The sequence below is a fragment of the Phalaenopsis equestris genome, unplaced genomic scaffold, assembly GCF_001263595.1.
Source record: "Phalaenopsis equestris unplaced genomic scaffold, ASM126359v1 Scaffold000507, whole genome shotgun sequence".
Lineage (NCBI taxonomy): Eukaryota > Viridiplantae > Streptophyta > Magnoliopsida > Asparagales > Orchidaceae > Phalaenopsis > Phalaenopsis equestris.
Window position 1 is genome coordinate 832,548 of NW_018164947.1, and position 20,466 is coordinate 853,013.

Genomic DNA, 20,466 nt, shown 5'->3' on the forward strand with positions numbered 1-20,466 from the left:
ATTGTTTTTTTTCCCCCCCGGTGTTCCCATAGGACGGGAAGTGCCACCCAATTCCTCCCCTAAATGTTGTTTTTTTGCTTAGTGTGCAGTTTTGGTTGCTTTCTAATTCCAAGTTTCCACCTCGAAGTGTTTCTCCCTTCCTAGGGTTATATTCGATGGCAAGAAGGTGCTCTAGCTCTAACTCTTTTGAAATAGTGATTATCTCTGCTTGTTCCTCTTCCCACTGTCGTCCAGTCCACCCGCAGCTCCCCTTCTTTTAGCCACCTTCCCTCCAACTCCTTCCATACAGGCTACAATTACCTCCAGCTCCTTCTAGGTCTGTTGCACTTCCCTCCAGCCCTTTCAAATAGGCCATCGTTGCCTCCAGCTTCCCTACAGTCCTATTGCAGACTTGCTGCAACCTTTCCCAACCCTTTCCAGGCTCTGTCATAGCCCCTTCCAACGCTTCCAACGCTTCCAACTACTGTGACACCCCTCTTCAACCCTTCAGCAGTTGCCGCATCACCCCAAGCAATCAACACGACAACTGACCAACGGTTTCTACCCCTACCGACTCACCCTAGAGGGCCTTTTGTGTGTTTTATGATGTTTTATTTTTATTTTGTGGAGTTTTCATTGTAACTTTTGAATTTCAGCAATAATATTTCATTTGTATTGTTATTTGAGTTAACTCCGCTATCAATAATAGTCTTCCCCATAGTTAAATTCTGAAAAATAGAATTATTAGCAAAGAGTATCACACAATGTTTTTTATCTTTAGCTAATTTATGAATAGATAAACTTACAACAATGTTAGAAATATGCAATACATTTTTAGGGGTAAATTAATGAGATATTACTATTCTCTTGGCCTACAATAGTGGTGAAGTGGTCTTCAGTTACCTTGATTTTCATATTATTGGGTGTTGATGGGTTAGAAAGATGTTAGTACATTTTATCATGTGGCTACAACAGACAAGTTTATTACCCAAGTACTAGAAGATCTATTGGACGGACTAGTATTTGAGAATCTGGAACCTTATAATTTTCAGTTAGTGAGCATGACCCATATGCGTTTTCAAGAGAGTTAAGAAAAAATTTAACCTACTAATTTAGACTGAGTTGAACCCTCTTCATTTTGAGAAGTGAACTTGGATTTCTGATTTATTTTCTTTGTATCCCCCATAATCAGAACTAGAATTGGATGTTGATGGTTATTCTCATGAACCAATTGAAAGTGTTAGATATAGCAATCTCTCTATAAGTTAATTATGGATGTGTTGTTATTTTAAAGCACATCATGATATAATAAATATTTGTCCTTTTAACACAATCAGGACTGGAATTGGATGTTGATGGTTATTCTCACGAACCAAGTCTCGGACTACCAAATCTATAATTGGCTTCTTCCACTTCTCTTACTTGTCTGCATGTATATGGTAAACAAGTATATAAGGAGGAATCAACTCTGGGACGAAATCTATGGCAGACAGGACAATTCTCAATAGCAATCGTTCAGAAGAGGCATCTTCTTCTCTAGTAGGACCTAAATCCCAGTATAAGATGTTCTTTTCCTAAAAAAATTTAATGCAATTTTCAAGACTATGGTTCATCCATCCTATCTGATTATCTGTCTGTGTATATACTGTTGAATTGAACTTACTGCCCAAATGACTTCCTAAAATCTTACAAAAGTGGCACAAAATAGTCTCATCACTAACATATCGGACTTCCCTTGGTAGGGGCAATTCAGACAGTTGACCATATATTTGAAATTTTTAAATTTTTTTATTTGGGTTTGCCATGTGTTTGTTATCAACTCCTCTGACTTTGGGCTGTCTGGGACCACCAATGCTATTTTTGTTACTACCTATCTCATGAGCTCAGCTTGAACTAAGTGTTTTTCTTTCTCATTAGTTGAAATCTGGTACACCTTTGTGTCTTTACCTTATTTAGTATCCACTATATCATTACACAATTCCTTAACATCTCTTTGCTCTGTAAAATAGATTATAATCTTGTTCGTCCAAAACTGTGGCCCTTTTTTGCTGGGATCAATTTCGGAGCGCTAATTGGTTTCATCTATTCTCCTTTGTGAATCAATCTCTCCTCAAGCAAGGTTTGAGTGTTCTTTTCAGCCCACTCTTGCTACTTGATCCTAGGATTGAACAATTGCATTTTGCAATAAAATTTAATAAATGTAACAAAACTATGCGTGTGTTCTTCTATCATGTACAAAAATGAGACTTGTCATGTACAAGTATAGAGGAAAGCTTTCTATCATCATCTACATGTATCAAAAGAAATGAGCCAATGAAGGGCTATCTTGGCACAAACATGGGTCGCCCTTATATATTTACGAGAAATGAAAAAATAAAATTTTGTTCAAGTTTCAAAATAAACTTAAATTTGGAGCATCACGGGGTTGTCCGATGATGTTACTTCTTCACTTTTGAAGTTAGGGTTTGAGCATTCAGTTGGTAATGAACTAATAGGTAATGGTGTTGTATCTTCTGTTTCATCTTGGACAGAATGGTGATTTTGTCTGTTCGCTCATGCTAGTGTAGGTGCTTTAATTTTTTCTTAGAAAATAATGCATTCCTTTTTAGCTTGTTGGTGCTAGTTTTACCCTTCTTCCCAGTGGGATGTTCTGGTACGAAAAGAAAAGTTCAATCATGTGGAGCCACTCGATGAACTCGTTTGGATCCTAGCGGCCTTCAAAATATGACAAATCCAGCTCTACGTCCAAATCTCAGTTTCTCTGATACTTCATGTCAAACCTTCGCAGCAGAGGTTCTTCATCTCTGCAATCAGCATTATGGAAGAAATTCACTCCACTCTTTCAGTCTAGCAAGTAAATGTTGTGGCTACGGATGACTCGCTCGGATTGTCTCTCTTAGAAGGTGGCAAGCTTCTGTTGTAGCTGGAGGGCTTCCCTAGAAAGTTCTTAGATGTCTCTTTGCAGATTTCTCCTGAATGACATCATGGCGTTTCCTCCCAATCAGATCTCTGACAATTATCACTTCGGTAGCATGGTTGGGGTTTGGGTTTGGGTTGGTGGAAGAAAATGTATAGAGATTATGTAAGGCGGGTTTGAAACATTACCAAAGGGAAGGATTTTTATGTGGAGGCGGGGATTGAAACAGTGGCGACAATGAGGATGGACGGTTGGATTTATGATGGCATCAAAGAGTAGCGATGGGGAGGTGATGGAAACAACCGTAATTGCAGAGAACAACAACCAAAAGGTTTTTTGGGGCGACTACAACACAGAGGATTATGGCAGATTGCATGCCAGTGGCAGGATGGTTGTTTGGGACAACAGTGGCAAGGAAAAGTGGGACATTGTGGGGAAAAGCAGCACTTTGTGGCTATTTGGGTGGGTACATCAAAGAAAGGGCGGTCGCAAGCAATGTGAGGAGGATGTTGAAGGGCAATAGGGAAGATAATCACAACCTCAGGAGCGAGAATACATCTCTCAAAAGGAAAAATATAGACCGACTGTTGTTCCGATACAAAAAAAAACAAAATATTGAAAACTTAAAAAGCATAAGAAGCAATTGTTTATGCCCTAGAAAATTATAATTGGACCCATTGTTAAAAGGAGGTGCCAAACCTAGGAGTAGTTGATTGGCTCTCCCCTTGCCTGGATCAGTTTGTCAAAGCGCAAGAATCGTGGGAAGTCCTCTCTCTTGCGTACCACATCAAAAGGGGGAGATGCTCCTGTGTCCCACTCATAAGGCTGTTTGGGGAAGCTACAACATGGAGGATGATGGCAGACTTCATGACAATGAAAGGACGGTTGTTCGGGACGGCGATGGCAAGGAAAAGTGGGGCACTACGGGTAGAAACAACGGTTTGTGGCTGTTTGGGTGGCTGCATTAGAGAAAGGGCTGTTGCATGCAATGTGGGGAGGATGTTGAAGGGGAATAGGGAAGATAATCACCACCTTGGGAGCGAGATACAACCGAAGCACCACCCGAACCTTGAATACATCCCTCAAAGGAACAAAGGGATGTCGATTGTTGTCTCGATACAAAAAAAAAATTACTGAAAATCTAAAGCTTATGAAGCAAATATTTATGCGCTAGCTAATTAAAGTTGGACCCCTTGTTAAAAGGAGGTGCCAAACCTAGGGGTATTCGATTGGCTCTCCCCCTACCTGGATCGGTCTATCTAGGTGTCGGAATCATGGGAAGCCCTTGCTTGTGCGTCCCGCATCAAAAGCGGGAGATGCTCCTGCGTCCCACTCATAAGGCGATTTGAGGCATGAGACTCAAGATTAACAAATTACATGAAAAAAAAATATTGTACTAAGTTAACATTCAAATTTTAAACCATAAAATAAGAATGATTTTACAATTATCAAAAGAAGACATAGTAGCATAACAATTTAAAATAAATTTTGTACAAAGTCTCTCTACCACTCATACTCTCCTCCATCAAAATAACATCACAAGCCACGAAATTTAGGATCTAAATTCGAAAATTTCATCACTTTAATCACTTAATGAGCCTTAATTGGATTCATCAACATATTGATTTGCTTGTTCTTTCATTTTAACCTCAATTATATCCATGTTCTCTCATTCCACCTATTCATCTTAAATCTCAATCATCTCTCTTATGTAATTATATTGATGTTTATTAGATTTTAAATTAATAATTATGTTAGTATTAATTATTTACTTATATTCTCAATTGTAAATTATATGTGTAAGCAATAAATGTTTATAATTATTATTTCACTTGTATTTATTTTAAGAAAAATCTTAAATCTATTTTGGCATGGCTCATCAGAACTGAGGTAAGGTGAACATTTAGGCGGTACTCGTATTTTGTTAGGCATAAGCCTTATGTGATATGCAAGGTGGTGCAAGCCTCATTGCAATTTTTTCAGGAAAAAAACTGAGGCAGGTTTTATGTTGCCCAATTTTAACCCATGATGGTGATCGATACATGGTTATACTATCAAACACCTAATTAATTTTATGGTATTCTTATGTAAATAATTCAAATTTGTGTTGTGTTTGGTACCTAATTTTCTCTTCCGGAAGCAATTGAATGTTGATGCAGGCTGCTTTTGTTAGTTTCTTATAGAGAAATATTTATGCAGAGTAATCTGCATATGTTCAGCATAATAGAACTATCTAACCTGTTATAGATATTTTTCATCTGGTGTATGTTAGTTGACACAATTGTTTTTTTTCATATGTTCACCTATGTGTTGATTTTAGTGATATCAACTATTTAGGTTCTTTCAGTATCAACAAAGAATAATGCTGAAAATGGTGCAAATAATGAGAAAGAACTCATGAATGGCGCATCTGAAGGTGAGATAAAGATGCATTTTGGAGATGTTAATGAAGACATGATTGCAAGCTCTTCTGGGGAGTCAATCCAGAATTCGATTAATAAAAGGGATAAACATCTGAGATATCGAACAAGGCTATTTGCTGCAGAGTATGTTTTGTTCATATTTATTGCAATTTTTTTTTTCTTTTCAATGTGTTGCATATTTTGGCTGTTGCTTTAGCCTGGGAGGCTTGCTTTTATTTTCTCTTAAGCATGAGTGTTATTTCTGAGTGTCTTTGGCATTGCCCTATTAATGTATTAAGTAGGTAGTCTTTGTGGAGTTCAATTTTTTCTATCTCATCAGAGTTTTTTGAAGTACCCGGACACTTATTATGCTGACAAATCCTTGTTACCTTGTTGCCTAGGTGTTTGAGCCATCTACCAGAAGCTGTTGGAGCAAATCCTGCACATTTTGATCTCTTCTTAGCAAGGAATCAGCGTCACAGTGGCAGTAGTTCCAATGATTGGCTAGTACTGCACCTGCAAGAACTCATCTCTCTTTCTTATCAGGTTTACTGATCTCCATATGGTTTTCTCTAGTAATCCTTTTGCAAATATTCTAGAAAGTTGTTTTGATGATATGCCGTGCTTGTTTACGTTTAGATAAGCACTGGCCCGTTTGTGTGGATGCAGTCTATAGGCGTGGAGCTATTAACTACCGTTATGGAGAAGGTTTTTCCAAACTTTATATCAATTTTAAAACGGATCAGTATCTATCTTTAAGGCTTCTTCATTTTACACATTGCCTCATTGTTAGATCATTATGTCATTGTAAAGTGCAGCTGAATTTCATTATTGAAAGGAGCTGAATTGTTTTTCGTCTTAATGTCTTAAGTAGTAATAACGATATGATTATTTTAAAATTTTATTTTGAAATGTCATATTTGATCATATTTTTTAGCTTTGAAAGTTGCTAGCACGTGAGGCGCCGTCGTCTTTTTGGGCCTAATCATTTTGAAATAATTGAAAGTATGAGTTCATTTGTAATATAAGTTATGGGCACCGTCAAAATAGATGTGTTTTAATGAATTATATTCTGATCAAGTAGATTTATCAATTTCTAATAAAATTAGCAGACTCATCAACTATTGTGAGGCTTCATTGTACAATAACATTTTTTTTCTTGCTAATCTGGCCGGTATGGTGGCTAAAGATTGCCGTATAGAAAGTCATAGGAATGTCTCCCTTTGAGTGTTTATTTACCTAGTAATGATACTGCATGATAGAATCTGTAGTTATATAAAATATTATCGCTACATTTTCACGTTGTAGCATTGACACTCATCCCTATTCCCTATATTCTGTGCAAGTTGAACCAGGACTTTTTTCCCAAACAACTGCTGGAAGCGTCGAACAGCGGCAAAGAGGATGTTGTTTCGGCTAGCAGCAGTAGGATAGCTGCAGGAAACGTCGAACAACACTAGGGAATGAAGATGTCCGTTAGTTTGAGTGGTTTGCGGCTGCTGGAAGTGGGGCGGAGGGGGCTGTGGAAGGATAATGTCTTGTTCGGGTGAAGCTACAACCGGAGCACCAGCCGATCCCTTGGAGACGATCACCACCTTAGACAAGTTACGGCCGGAGCACCTTCTTGTCGTCGGGTACAGCCCCTGGAGGGGGAGAATGCCTCTAGGCAGCACTCAGAAATCTGCACTCATAAAACTCCTCTCTAAGCTCAGAAAATAGCACCTATATAAAGAGGGGATTAGTAGATAAAATAAGTAAAGAATAGGATACAAATGAGATATAATAGATAAGGAGAGGAATAGGGAAGAAATAGAGAAGAAAATGAATTATAATGAGAAATCATCAGGAAAGGAAAGGGAAGGAAAGAGATTAAATATGAAAGGGGGGCCGCGGTTACTGTAGCAGCTATAGTAACCGCGTTCGCAGTACTGTCAGTACCTCATGCGGTAAGCTCCCGCGTCATGGAGTTAACCCAAACAATAATAAGATAAGCAAATATTATTACTAACAAAGCCAATAGGCAGTTACAACGCACGGAATCAGGAAACATGACACGTGACACTCTAAAATAGGAAATAACGACCATACAACTTATGACACACAATCAGGGTGGATCTCGAGTAGTGGTGGTGGCCGTTAGGGGGCTTGGAGAGGTGGTAGCGAGGGGGTAGGCGGACCGGACAGTGAAGAAACAACGATTAGGGATAGTTTTGGGCTGCGGGAACTGCAGCTAGGTTGCGGGAGGTGGTTCCAGTGGTTAAGACAGTAGCAAGGTGGCACGGGGAAGGGTTTTGGTCGACTGGAACAACAATGACAGCATAAGAGATGTGTTGGAACAACATCTTGGCTGCAAGATGCGGTTCAGGTGACTGGAATTGGAATAATTGCAGTGAAAACAACAACGACGGTTGTTCAGGGGCAACTACAGTAATGGAGGGAAACCGGGAACAATATGGGAAAATGTGAAACGAGGTAGGGCAAATAATCACCGTCTCGGGAGAGATGCAATTGTAGCACCGCCCAATCCTTCGAAAGAAGAAAAGGACACCGAGGGCTATCCTAAACAAACTCGCGCCAAAAGTTAACCTAAAACTTTAGGAACACAAATATATAACCCTAGGATACCTAGGAGTGGACCCCACTCCAATTGGGCCGCAATCCCATGGACAAAATGGTCGACTGACCCTCAAAGCTGCGTAAATGAACTACTCCAAGCAGTCGTGGTAGTCGCGCGTGTCTGGCATTGTAGCAGCATCTGCAGACTCACGCTCATGCAGTGCCTTGTGCGGGAAACCTTCGTTGTCACCCCGCGTCTATATGTGTGTGTGTGACACCGATCTAGTAGAAAGTCTTCCATAATATAAAATAAGCCATATAAATCCAACCAAAAAAACCCTTAATTCTAATCAAATGAAGTAAACTGTGATTCTGTGTGGGGAGTCCTACTCCTAATTATGCTTGAGATAGAAGTCACCCCCTCTTCTTTCTCTCGAAGTAAGGGAGGTTTCAAAGCTTTTCAGTCATCATATGATATCAAGTCAGCAACATTAAAGACAGTATGAATATAATAATATTCTGGGAGGCCAATTTTATAGGCATTATCATTGATCATATTGACAACCCTGAATGCTTTGTTTTTTGAAATAGGATACATGGGAAAAATAAGAGGAGAAAGCCTCCAATAACAAATCATATAAATTGAACATACAAAACCTTAATTCTACACAAATGAAATATAGACCCAAATGGCTCAGCCTACCCCTATGGGCAGGAAATTCTCAAACGGGGACTCCGTATGGGGAATGATTCAATCTCCTAGTTTCGTCTGGGGCAAATGGCATGCTTGCATCATTCTCCCTTAGCAAAAGAGGCTTCAAAGCATTTGTCTCACATATTGTGCCGAGTCAATGACTTTGAAGGTAATAGAAATTTTGTAATCTTTTGACATATTAAATCTATTGACAAACCTGAATGGTATGCTAGTTCTAAACTTGAGCTTCTCACAAAAAATTTATAGTGAATCACTTCTTTTTCAAACTAATCCAAATCTAATGAACTTCTTTAAAATCTCAAACTCTCTTGAACTTGTGTGGCTGCTTCTAATATCTTAATCTCTTTCACTATGACCGCTGCAACAATGCTAAGCTCAATGAACTGGTGTGCAAGGATCATTTCAGTGGGATGAGAGGATTCATTCCATAAACTATTTTCAAGGGGCTTTGAATTATAGACTGGTTGTTGGAACATTTATAAGTAAAATCAACCTATGGGAGTATCATCCTCATTATTCAATGTTCTTGACCACAAAACTATGATTCGTCACCTATGGGAGTATCATCTGAAGATACTTAAAACTATGATTCGTCGCCTATTTTTCCATTAGTCTTGGAATGAGATGTTGAGCCGAATTGAATTTTTTCCTAGCTTACCTCATAAAGCCCTTAAAAATGACTTAAAAATCTCGCATCCTTATCTAAAGTGATGGTTATGTGCACACCATAAAGATGACTATCTCCTAAACATAGGTCAGCAATGTATGAGACATTTATCATCTTATGTTAGGACACAAAATTTCCTATCTTGGAGAGGCAACCATACCACCATAATAAAATCCATACTTCATCGGGTCTGTGGAAGGCCTACAACGAAATACATACTCACATCCACTCAATGTGACTCTGGAATAGAAATCGGAGGATAAAGACCCGTGTTATACCCTTGGGTCGGCTGAGTGAGACTTTTTACTGCTTAATGTGCTTTTCCACATCCCATGTTAATCTAGGCCAAAATTAGTTATTTTTCAATAAAGTAAGATTATTGTTGGTGCCAAAATACCCTATCTTTTCATATTTATGACATTCTTGTTGGATTGCCTCCTTGAATGAGCTCCTATAAATGCATAATTTATTCTGAATAAACAAGTAGCCATCAGATATGTGGAATATCTTAGTTAATCTTGGCAATGAACCAAATCACCAAAAAAACCTCATTTGTGTCATGTGCTTCTTTTTAGCACGTCAAACTAATTACTTTTGACTGCATGGTAATGTTAATAGATGATGGCGACTTAGAGCATTATACATCTTATTTTGACTCCTATTGTTGTGCTTAAGAGTAACATGGAATGAAAGAAGCTTCACTCAAGATGCATGTCTACCTTTAAATTTGCTATGACTGCTTAGGAACCTCAAGGCCTCTTGATCGGTATAAATAGTGACACTTGATGGTGATTTTATTCGCAGTCCTGATTTGAATACACATATGCCAAAAGTCGTCATTCCTTAATGCAATTAAAGCTAAAATTGCACATGGGCTAGTGCTCTCACAAACTAAGTCTCTAGACATTAGGTCTGTAAACTTTTTCTGCAGCCCCTTTTTCTCTAATAATCGCATGTAGTAAGCATGCCTATTGAGAAGAATTGTTCTTGAATAAAGTCTATGACATGATAAATCTCTCTTTGTGATGGCAACATAGGAGGTGGACTCTCCCTCTTGATATTATGTAACTCCTTTAGCAAGAGTCTTACTATATTAGGATCATCTCCTTAGATTCATTACCTTCTAGGACTATCAATACTAGTCCTGCTGGACATTAGTGCCTCCCTTATAGTCTGTAAAAAGATAACATGAGATATTATAATCTCAAACTTTCTATGAGTGCTTGTCACCTCGAGCTCTTTTGAATGTAAAATTATAATGTGCTTCCTATTATAGGTGAATGAGTATGTGTTCTTATAGCCATTATGATGTGTGCACTTCTCATGTTATTAGTGGTAGACTGATAGAATATGACAAGCATTCATAAGCACAACGTTACACCACAGATACTCTTGAAATCTGTCTCTAATAGAGAACTGCACCGGACACATCCTATCAATTGTAAATTCTTTCCTTTTTCAACCAAGATAGGGAGTATGGTTGCTCTTCCTTCTATATGGTAAGTCTCAGTTTGTCTATCATTTGTGTTGACATCATATTCTCACAACTACCTTTATTAATAATAAGATTGCGCGCTTATTCCCTTCACGGTGCAATGAGTACAAAAGATATTGTGGAAGAGCCACTATTGCTTCCTTGGCATCAATGTGAATAATCCATTGAACCACAAACATCTCTCTTCGTCAATGGAGAGCTTATTCTCCTTCACATCATAACTCTCTTTTTGTCCTCAGTGTCACTATCCACTTCTTCTACGGTTCCTTGTTCAGTAAAATTGATCATCTATCTATTTGGCTATTGGAATACGATATGCCCATAGTTATTGCTCGTGAATCACTTTTTATTGGAAAGGACTTGAGGTTGTTGGTTTGATCCACCTTTTGTTCACCGTGTGTTGACTTCCCCTCAAGTGGGACCAGTTTGGGTGCTCTAACAAGTGTATTTTTATTTCTCGACACCAAGGCCCGACCTTTCTTGTAGGTTGTAGTGGTCTCCATTTGATAGTTTTGCTTCTCCACCCTCAAAATTAGGATTTGCAAGTTAAGAAGAGATTGTACCATATTATTAATAAATGGTTTTACCCATTCAACGTAATTCGCAAATGTGTTCTCTCACTCCACTAACTCACATTTCAGCTTGAGTTGTTAAAATCCCATCATATATTATGTCACAATAAATCTCTCTAATGCAGATTATAGAGTTTTGAGAACATATTTTATTGATTTTGTGGGAGAAGGTATATGCATTGCATCTCTCTCTTCATGTTTAGCCTACATAGTGTTCCTTCACTTCCCTTCATGCTACTAAAGGCGCTTCAGCTTTTTCCACCATAGGAGTGCTCTTTTTGAGTTTGTTGGTTGAAAATTTCACTCGCATGTCATGTGGAATATCGTTGTACTCAAAGGTTCATTCTATAGTTTGGAGCCGTTTAATAAATTCGTTCGGATTCATACTACCGTCAAAATTTGCAAAGTCATTTTTCACCTCAAAATCACTCTCATGATCCTATTCTTGATGTCAAATCAACGAGACTGGTTCTTCAGCACTGGAGGCGTCTTGGTGAAAGGGATTTACTTCCTCCAATTCATTTAGTCATATTGTAGGTTACTTCTCCAATTTATTTTCCCGCTTTATGTCCTTCATAATGAGCTTGTAGACACCCCTCCATGGGTTTCCCCTTGGTGCGATTTGTCTTAGGGAGAATGAGATTTGGTGTTAGCCGAAAGTGGGAAGAGGCATGGGGTGCACGGTTTTATGTTTAGGGTTCTTTTAGTGGGGTGAGGGTTTAGGATATAAATTTTGGATGTAGGAATAGATTTAGAGTTAGGGTTTGGATTTTATTTTGACTCTGACACCAAGTGACACTGTTATAGGGTTCCTAGGGGGTGTAATAAGATCAAATATGGTTGGGATTGTGGTAGGATATAAAAAGCAAGGGAAAAACTGAAATTGATATGTTTAGAAGAGTTTTCGAGGGTACTGCAGCAGCAGTTTGAGAGAAGGCAACTAGGAAAAGGAGGTTGGAGCCTAGGTCAGCGATGGATATACATCGAGAATGATCCATCGCATGTTCTCGATCAAGTTACATTCATACTGGCTAAAAGAGAATGTGACACAACACCAATAAAGAGGGGAAATCATTGGAGAAAGCCTCCAATAACATGAAACGAGCCAAAAGTCCTCTTGTGATCTCTAAAGAAGCTATTTATATCAAAGAAACATGATAAAGAATCCTAATTTTAATTCAAATGAGACAAATAGAGACTCGAAGAGGTTGATTTGCCCCTATGGGAGAGAATCCGGAACTAGGACTCCAATTGGGGTGGGATACATGATTCTGCCAAGTGGAAGTCATGCCTACATCAGTTTCCTATTTGATACCATTCTAAGGCTCCTAGAAGGTGTGATAAAGCACCAAAATACATAAGGGAAGTTACAGAGTTGATGCATGAGTGGGAGAAGGGACGGCGGCTGATAATCAACATGATCAACGATGGGACAATGAATTAGAAGTGCAAATGGGTAGATTCCTACTGTAAACAGTAAATGGCGGTGACTTGACAGTTGTCCGGTTGAATATAACGAACAAACGATGAATTTGCGAAGTGCGGACAGAGAGGGGGTTCCATCACCTATTCCTAAGCATGTTTTTGACACACCACTTAATTGGAAGACGCTACAACTCTCTGGAGAGCAAAAAATCAGATAAAAGTCTCTCATTTTATAAAATCAACCAACTGAAAATCCAACGGCCCTAATACCAAACAAAATTCACCGAATAGAAAATAGCTAATTAGAAAACATAATACAGGAAAGAACTAGAAATAAAAAAAATAAAAGATGAAAACTTGCATAAAATAGAATAAGTTACTAAAAGGGAACTATGGGCTCGTGATTCCTGCTATCACGGATGTCATGAGTTTGGAACTCTCATATTGTAAAACCATGATATCGAGGGAAGTTCCTATGTGCTGTGTCACTCTTCACGGGTAGGAGAGGCTTTGCCCTCACCTTTGGAAACATTGAAATCCTCATAGTATGATGACATTTAATGTAATAGAAATATTATAGTCTTCTGGTAGATCAATCTTGTAGGCGTTGTCATTAATCTTCTTAACAATCCTGAAGGAATCATCGGCTCCAAGCTTGAGCTTTTCAAATGAACCTACATGAAATCACTCTGCCCGATCCATACCAATTTGCCTTTCTTGAAAACTTTGGCTTTGTTGGACTTGTTTGTCTGTTTTTTTTACTTGCTTATGTAGGATCTGAATGTCCTTGACTCGAATCTCGACATGAATGCTAAGCTCAGAATTTGGCAGTAGCGAGAATACCTCTAAAGGGATAAGTGGTTCCAACAACAAGCCTTTATCCCACTAAGTGTTGTAGCTACATTAATCTTTTTTCTCCATTGTATCCTATTGAGTGTCATATTTTCAGTTAATTCTAATAGATTAAAATCTTGTTTTAGACAAAAAGCCCAAATCTTATTAGGTCTATCTCTGTCTTTCTTAACATAAGTCGAATCTAAAACATCTACCCTCCTAACTGGATCATTGGATGGTCCACGTTTAATGTGACCAAACCATCTAAGACAACTCTCTCTAAGCCATTAGAGCTACACCAACCCTATCATGGATATATTCATTTCGCATTTTGTCTCTAAGTGTCATGCCACTCATCCACCTGAACATTCTCATGTCAGCAACACTTCAGTTTATTTTATGCTTCTCTTTTAAAGGTCAACATTCTGAGTCATAAAGCATTGCACGTCTCACCACCTTATAAATTTGACTTTTTCATCACACAATAGGCATGATGCATTCCTCTACTTCAACCAACCAACTTGAATACTACTAATAACATCCTTTCTGTATTACCATCACTTTGAACAACGGACCCGAGATATCTAAAATGTTCACACATTTTAATGATTTGATCACCCATAGTTACGACTCTGCCACTAGTGCTGCTATTACTAAAATTGCATGTCATGTATTCAATTTTAAATCTACTCAAAAGAAGGCCATTAGATTGAAATCATGTTTTTCTGAAACCCTTTCTCTAATCTTATCCACAAGAAGGATAACATTAGCGAAAAGCATACACCAAGGTATATCATTCTGTAAATGTCTAGTAAGAGCATCCATAACTAAAGCAAAAAAATATGAGCTTAAAGCCGATCCCTGATGTAATCCGATCCAATATGAGCTTAAAGCCGATCCCTGATGTAATCCAACTAAAATAGGAAAATAATTGGTCAATCATCCTGTTCAAACATAAGTAATAACTTTATTGTACATATCTTTAATGAATTGAATATAAGTTATATCAACACCTTTCTTCTCCAGAACTCTCCAAAGGACTTCACTTGCAACCTTATCATAAGCTTTTTATAAATCAATAAAAATCATATGTAGATCCTCCTTACTCTCTTTGTATTATTTCATGAAGCCTCTCAATAAATATATAGCTTCCACAGTAGACATTCCCAGAATAAATCTAAATTGATTATGAGAAATCTTTGTGTCACGTCTTAACCTTTGTTCAATTACTCTTTCCTAGAATTTTAAAGTATAACACATCAACTTAATTCCTCTATAATTTGCACTCTTGTGCATCCCGTTTTTTCATAAAAATAGGGCCAAAATACTCTTCTCCACTCAAACATATTTTTAGTTTTTAAATTAATATTAAAGAGTTTAGTAAGTCAAGAAACATTCAAATCACCTAAATGCTTTAACCCTTCAATTGAGATATCATCAGACCCTACTTATTTTTTCACCACCCTTGATTTTCTTTAAAGTCTCCTAACTTTTTTTGCTAATGCGAGGATAAAAATGAGTTGTTTTATTATATTAACGATATTAAGTTCCCTAATGTCGATTATATTTTCGAAAACTTCATTAAAAAGTTTATCAAAATTGTTCACTCACCTATGTTGAATATGTTTCTCTAGAAAAATACCCTTAGATAATCTTTAATACACTTGAATTAAATCTTTATTTTTCTTTTCTCTTTGTTTGATTAGTTTATACATATAATTTTCATTCTCTTTAGTTTCTGATATATTATAAAGATTGCTAAAAGAAAAAATTCTTAGCATCACAAATAGTTCTCTTAAACTTCCTACGGGCCACCTTATATTTTTTACAGTTCTCTAAGCTTTTATATTTAAACGAATTTTTATAACTTTTTTTTTTTGCACATTATTATTGTACCACAAAGTATTTTTATTTATAAAAATTTTACGTTTTGATTCTCTAAGTAGATTTTTTTTCACTTATTTGATAATGTTTGTTAGTTAATCTCACATAAAATTTACTTGTTCATGAACTTTCCAATTCTTGAAGTTAATCGTAAAAATATTTTTATTTGTCTGTTTAAGGAGCTCTTATCTAATTTTATGACAATGTTTCATTATATTCTTTATCTTACAACTCATCTTAATATCCAGAACTTATAATCCATGTTGAGTCCTTAAATTTTTGTTTTGAATAACCTTACAATCTTTAAATTCTCGACGATGTTTTTTTCTCATAAGATGATAATCTATTTGTGTTTTATTTGATTCATTCTTATATGATATATTTGTCTTTTTTCTTAATTAATGTATTAATAATAACAAAATCATATACTAAAACAAAATCTAATATGATTCCGCCTTTTTCATTAAGTTATCATAAATATTTCTAAAATTTTTCATCACTCTACCAACATGTCCATTTAAATCTCTTCCAATAGATATTTTTTCTTTAAGAAGGTATCATTTGTATTTATTTTTCTAGGTCATTTTAAAATTTTTCTTTTGAACCTAAATCTAAACCTACTTAGAGGAGCATTAGCACTTGTAACTTTAAAAATCTTAGTATCAATTACAATCTTTAGAGCTACAATTCTTTCTCCAACTTTATTAATTTTTATAACAGTATCTTTCAAACTCTTATCAATAATTACACCTATATCGTTTCTAGTTTGACTTCTATCTGAATACCAAGCTTTAAAATATAAGCTATCAATCTTCTTAGTATTTTCTCCAACTAATTAGGTTTCTTGAATACATAAGATATTTTTGTGAACCATAATATCTAATAATTTCATTAATTTATCTATGAGAATACATATATTTTATAATTCTATTTAATATTAGTTTCATGGACTAACTACTTGATCTGCATCTATTCGTATGTGAGAGTTATTGTTTATTTGACACTACTCCCAGGTGCTAGAGTTGCAGTCCTTTCACACTTTTTACTGTATTCATACCATACAACACGTCCCTTTCAGAGGACGCCCTAGCTTTTACACAAGGATTTAAGGATTCATGTCATGATTTTTTGACCAAAATTTTATGTTGATTGTTAACTACCGAACACAACCCTCTACTGTTCACATTCGGCGTTAGGCCCAGCAATGACAGTGTTAAATGTGTAAGCGGTTCCATTCATACAAATTCTGAAAGGGATTGTGACCTGTGGACTGACTGGTAGAACTATTTTAAGAAAACTCCACTTGAGGTAGAACTAAGTCCCGCATCTTGTTGTTCTTTCCCACAAAGCATCTAATAAAGTTTCTAAAATTGTGGTTCATAACTTATGTTTGCCCATGTGTGTAATAACTGGTTTATATATACATATATATTATTTAATGGATGATTCAATTCGAAGAGGTTAACTATCTTGATAGTTTCGTTTTTTTAAAAAAAATGCTTCATTTGAACTATGGAATAGAAAGGAGAGAACAACCGAGAGAGCAGAGCGAGGAGGAAGAAAAGAGAGTGGGTTTTGAAACTAAAGAAAAGAATCAAGATCAAGATCAAATCAGAGTCAAGGCGAGAAAAAAAAGAGAAACTGTCATACCTTGCATGTACAACCCTAGCTGAAGCCTTGCGTGTTATTGTTGTCTAACCAGGAGCGGCTTCATGCGGGAGACATCTCGAGCGAAGCAAAAGCCTAATGACTCTGCATGCGGGATTGAACAGAGGAGGACAAGAAGCATTAGTTGAGCTGAAGGGAAGAGGAGTCATGTGAGCATGACACATAAAGGAAGATGAGGGCGGATCAAGCACTCTTGTGTGCAGTTTTGTGCAAGAGATGAATTAGGGAAACCAAATCGAGATTTTTCGACTTGCGGAAGGAGGAAGAACCCGGGGTGAATCGTATGCGGGAGGAATCATCGAGGGCCATCACGTGAAGGAGAAGGAGATCGAGTGAACCTAACATGCAGACTTTGTTCTCATACGGGAGATTATAACAAACCAAGAGGCTTCATACCGGAGGAGGAAGTCTAATAGAGCTTATATAAGGTAAGGGATTGTTTGAATAGATTTATTTTAAATATTAAACAAATTTTATACTTAAATGTTAATTTATTTTTCTATGCTACTTAAAAGCAGAAATCAGAGGCAGACGAATAGTTATTTGGAGAAGAAAGGAGACATTTTGTGAAATTAATAAGGTAGGTGTTTAATTGAAAATTTATTTTAATAAAACAAATAATAATTTAAGTATTAAAATAAATTTTATTGCATAATAATATCAGAAATTTGAGGTGGAAAGTATTCAGATCTAAAAACAAGAAGAATTAGCAACATTAATCATATTAAAGTTATCTATTCAGGTTATAAGTGATTGCTTTAATTTGATACTGGTAATTTTGAATAGTAAGTTTTATTGAATAATATCAGATTTTGGCAAGTTGAAGTCATTGAGTTAGATGGTGGAATGAGCTATTATATTGCAAGAAAACAAACCAGAGAAACTGAGATAAATTCTTCTAATATGTCTTTGAATTAGCAGATATATCAATAATTAAAATAATGTGTAATTCAGAAGCACTTTAGGATTTTGAGAATAATTGTAGAATTAAGATGATCAAGGGAGATAATAAAATTTACATAATGTTACGTTCTGCCTTTATAGCACTAAATAGAGGAAGAAATTAAAGATTACGTGTCTTCAAGAATCATCAAATAAAATTTAGTTATTTTTTTTCTAAATTCCATTAGTATTTCTTATTTCAATGTGCATTTTGATTTTAATTTTTCATACTTTATGTTATATATCATTTAGGCTTAGATTATAATTGTGTCTTCATATTATTTTGTATAAAACATGCTTATTAGGAATTATGTATAAATTGTTGCAATATAGTTTTTTTTAAAAGGAGCTTATATGACTACATGATATTTAGATTCCAGTATATGTGCATGTATTAGTGTATTGTGTGATCTATATATTTGGTAAGATTGTATTTACTCATCAGTAGATAGAGATAAAGTGTTTCATAAAAACGAATCTATGATATGAAGAATTAAGTAGTGTATATATAATTGCTTGTATGTGCATGAAAGAGTTCGTTCTCTTATGGTACAAGCAAAGGATGTCAATGTACTCGCACACATAGATGTAATCCTACCACCCTAGACAATTGTGATATTTTAGGTTGCTAACAGTTGTGCCGATGGGAGAATATCGCACAACGACGAGCATGCACTTTTCCAGCTCAGGCAATCATGCAATTTAAATCACAAATTGTTGTGTTGGCGAAATAATGTCAGTTAGGGTTTGTTAGGTTATGTTTTGACGGTGTTTCTTAGAAAGATGTGACAGTTAAGAATATGAAGTATAATAGAGCTTAAGAGATTGCATCTTGAAAAGTATTATAAAAGAGAAAATTTCAAAAAATTTTAGATTTCTTCAATTAGCAAACGTTATAACTTTTTTTAGAATATATTAGTAGAGACCAGTACATATATTTATTTTTTTTTCCTTGAGTAATTGTAGTTTTGAAGTTTGATTGCTCTACTGAGTTTTTACATATATATTATTTTGTTGTTTTATTATTTTTTATAGGTTTTAAGATTTAGAATAAGATGAATACTAAAAGAGTTTATATGTATTGAAGGTGAGGATAGCAACCTAAAATGTGACTTTTTATTAGGTCAATTAAATTGCTTCTATTAGTGGCTATTATAATTAATGTGTATATTAAATTATTAGTGATAGAAATAGAATAATAAACATACTTAATTTCTCCGATTGATCTTCTATTCTCGCCTTGGTTAATTTAAGTTCCATCGGGTCATGACAATTTGTCTAAAGATGAGCTGTTAAACTAAACTAAAGCTTTGTATCTAATTTACTCATAAAGTTCTTCAAAAGTGATTGAAAATTTTCACATTCTTATTTAATTAATTCTCTGGGGTATCCCATGAAAGCGAAGTATAATGTATCCATCATCTTATGGCAAGGGACAAAATTACTCCATCTCAAACAAAGGTGCCTCTGGAACAGGAAGGGGAGTGTACAAACCTGTGTTTTGCCCCTGCATCTTAGCCAAATGGCATTCCCTGCACTTTCTGACGCGCCTCTTCGCATCTTGTACATATTGGAGCAAGTAAAGTTTTCTTTTACTAAACAGAAGGTATTTCCTTTGTCAAAATATATTTCCATGCTTCCACTAACACTCTAAAATGCTTTCTCTAAGTGAACTCTGACGAATATACAATCTGTTCTAGAACAATAGGTATCCGTCGGATTTGTGATTCTACTTGTACAACCTATCTGGTATTGTATCCAAGTGTCCTAGAAATCCTCATCAGGTGCATTTAAGCCTTTCAGCTAGGGGTGTAAACGAGCTGAACAAGAGCTGACCCAAGGCTCAGCTAGTGTTCGAATCGTTTGCTTAGCGATCCGAACACGAGCCGTTTACGAACAAAGGGTCGTTTTGACAACCCTAATCACGTAGTCATAAGATGTTAAGGATTGGGACAAGATTTAAAAATTATTGTTTATATTAAAACATTGTTTGAATCTAATTTAATAAATTTTATTTTATTTTCTTAACTAATACTTTTAATTGATTATAAATCTTTGTAGCCTTATAACCAATTAAATTTGTTAAAAATACTACTCAACATATATATATATATATATATATATATAGATATGGGGCTTAGGGTGGCGTCTTTCCACTCTGCTAGGGTTCCTTCATGCAGCGAACCCTAGCGTCTTTGCTTCGGCGTCTGCTTCCATTCGCGTTTGCGTTCGCATTTCGTCTGGCGGCAGTACTTGCGGTCGACTCCCCTATATAGCCCTATATAGTCTGCGACAGCCGCTCAACAGCTTCTTCTGCGACAGAGTCGCTCCCGCTGCACCTTGTCTACTACAGAGCCGTCGAGCCCCGTCTCCTGCCACAGAGCCGGTCAATAGATTGCCAAAGACAACG

General features: G+C 36.3%; 1 protein-coding gene across 1 annotated transcript in view; it reads left to right on the forward strand.

Moving 5' to 3' along the window:
• The window catches only part of LOC110028265 (HEAT repeat-containing protein 5B), a 168,556-nt gene that overhangs the window by 123,569 nt on the left and 24,521 nt on the right, over positions 1-20,466 (forward strand). The window contains 3 exon segments of the mRNA XM_020730035.1: positions 5,234-5,442; positions 5,700-5,844; positions 5,938-6,006. Of these exon segments, the coding sequence (XP_020585694.1) occupies positions 5,234-5,442; positions 5,700-5,844; positions 5,938-6,006 (423 nt within the window).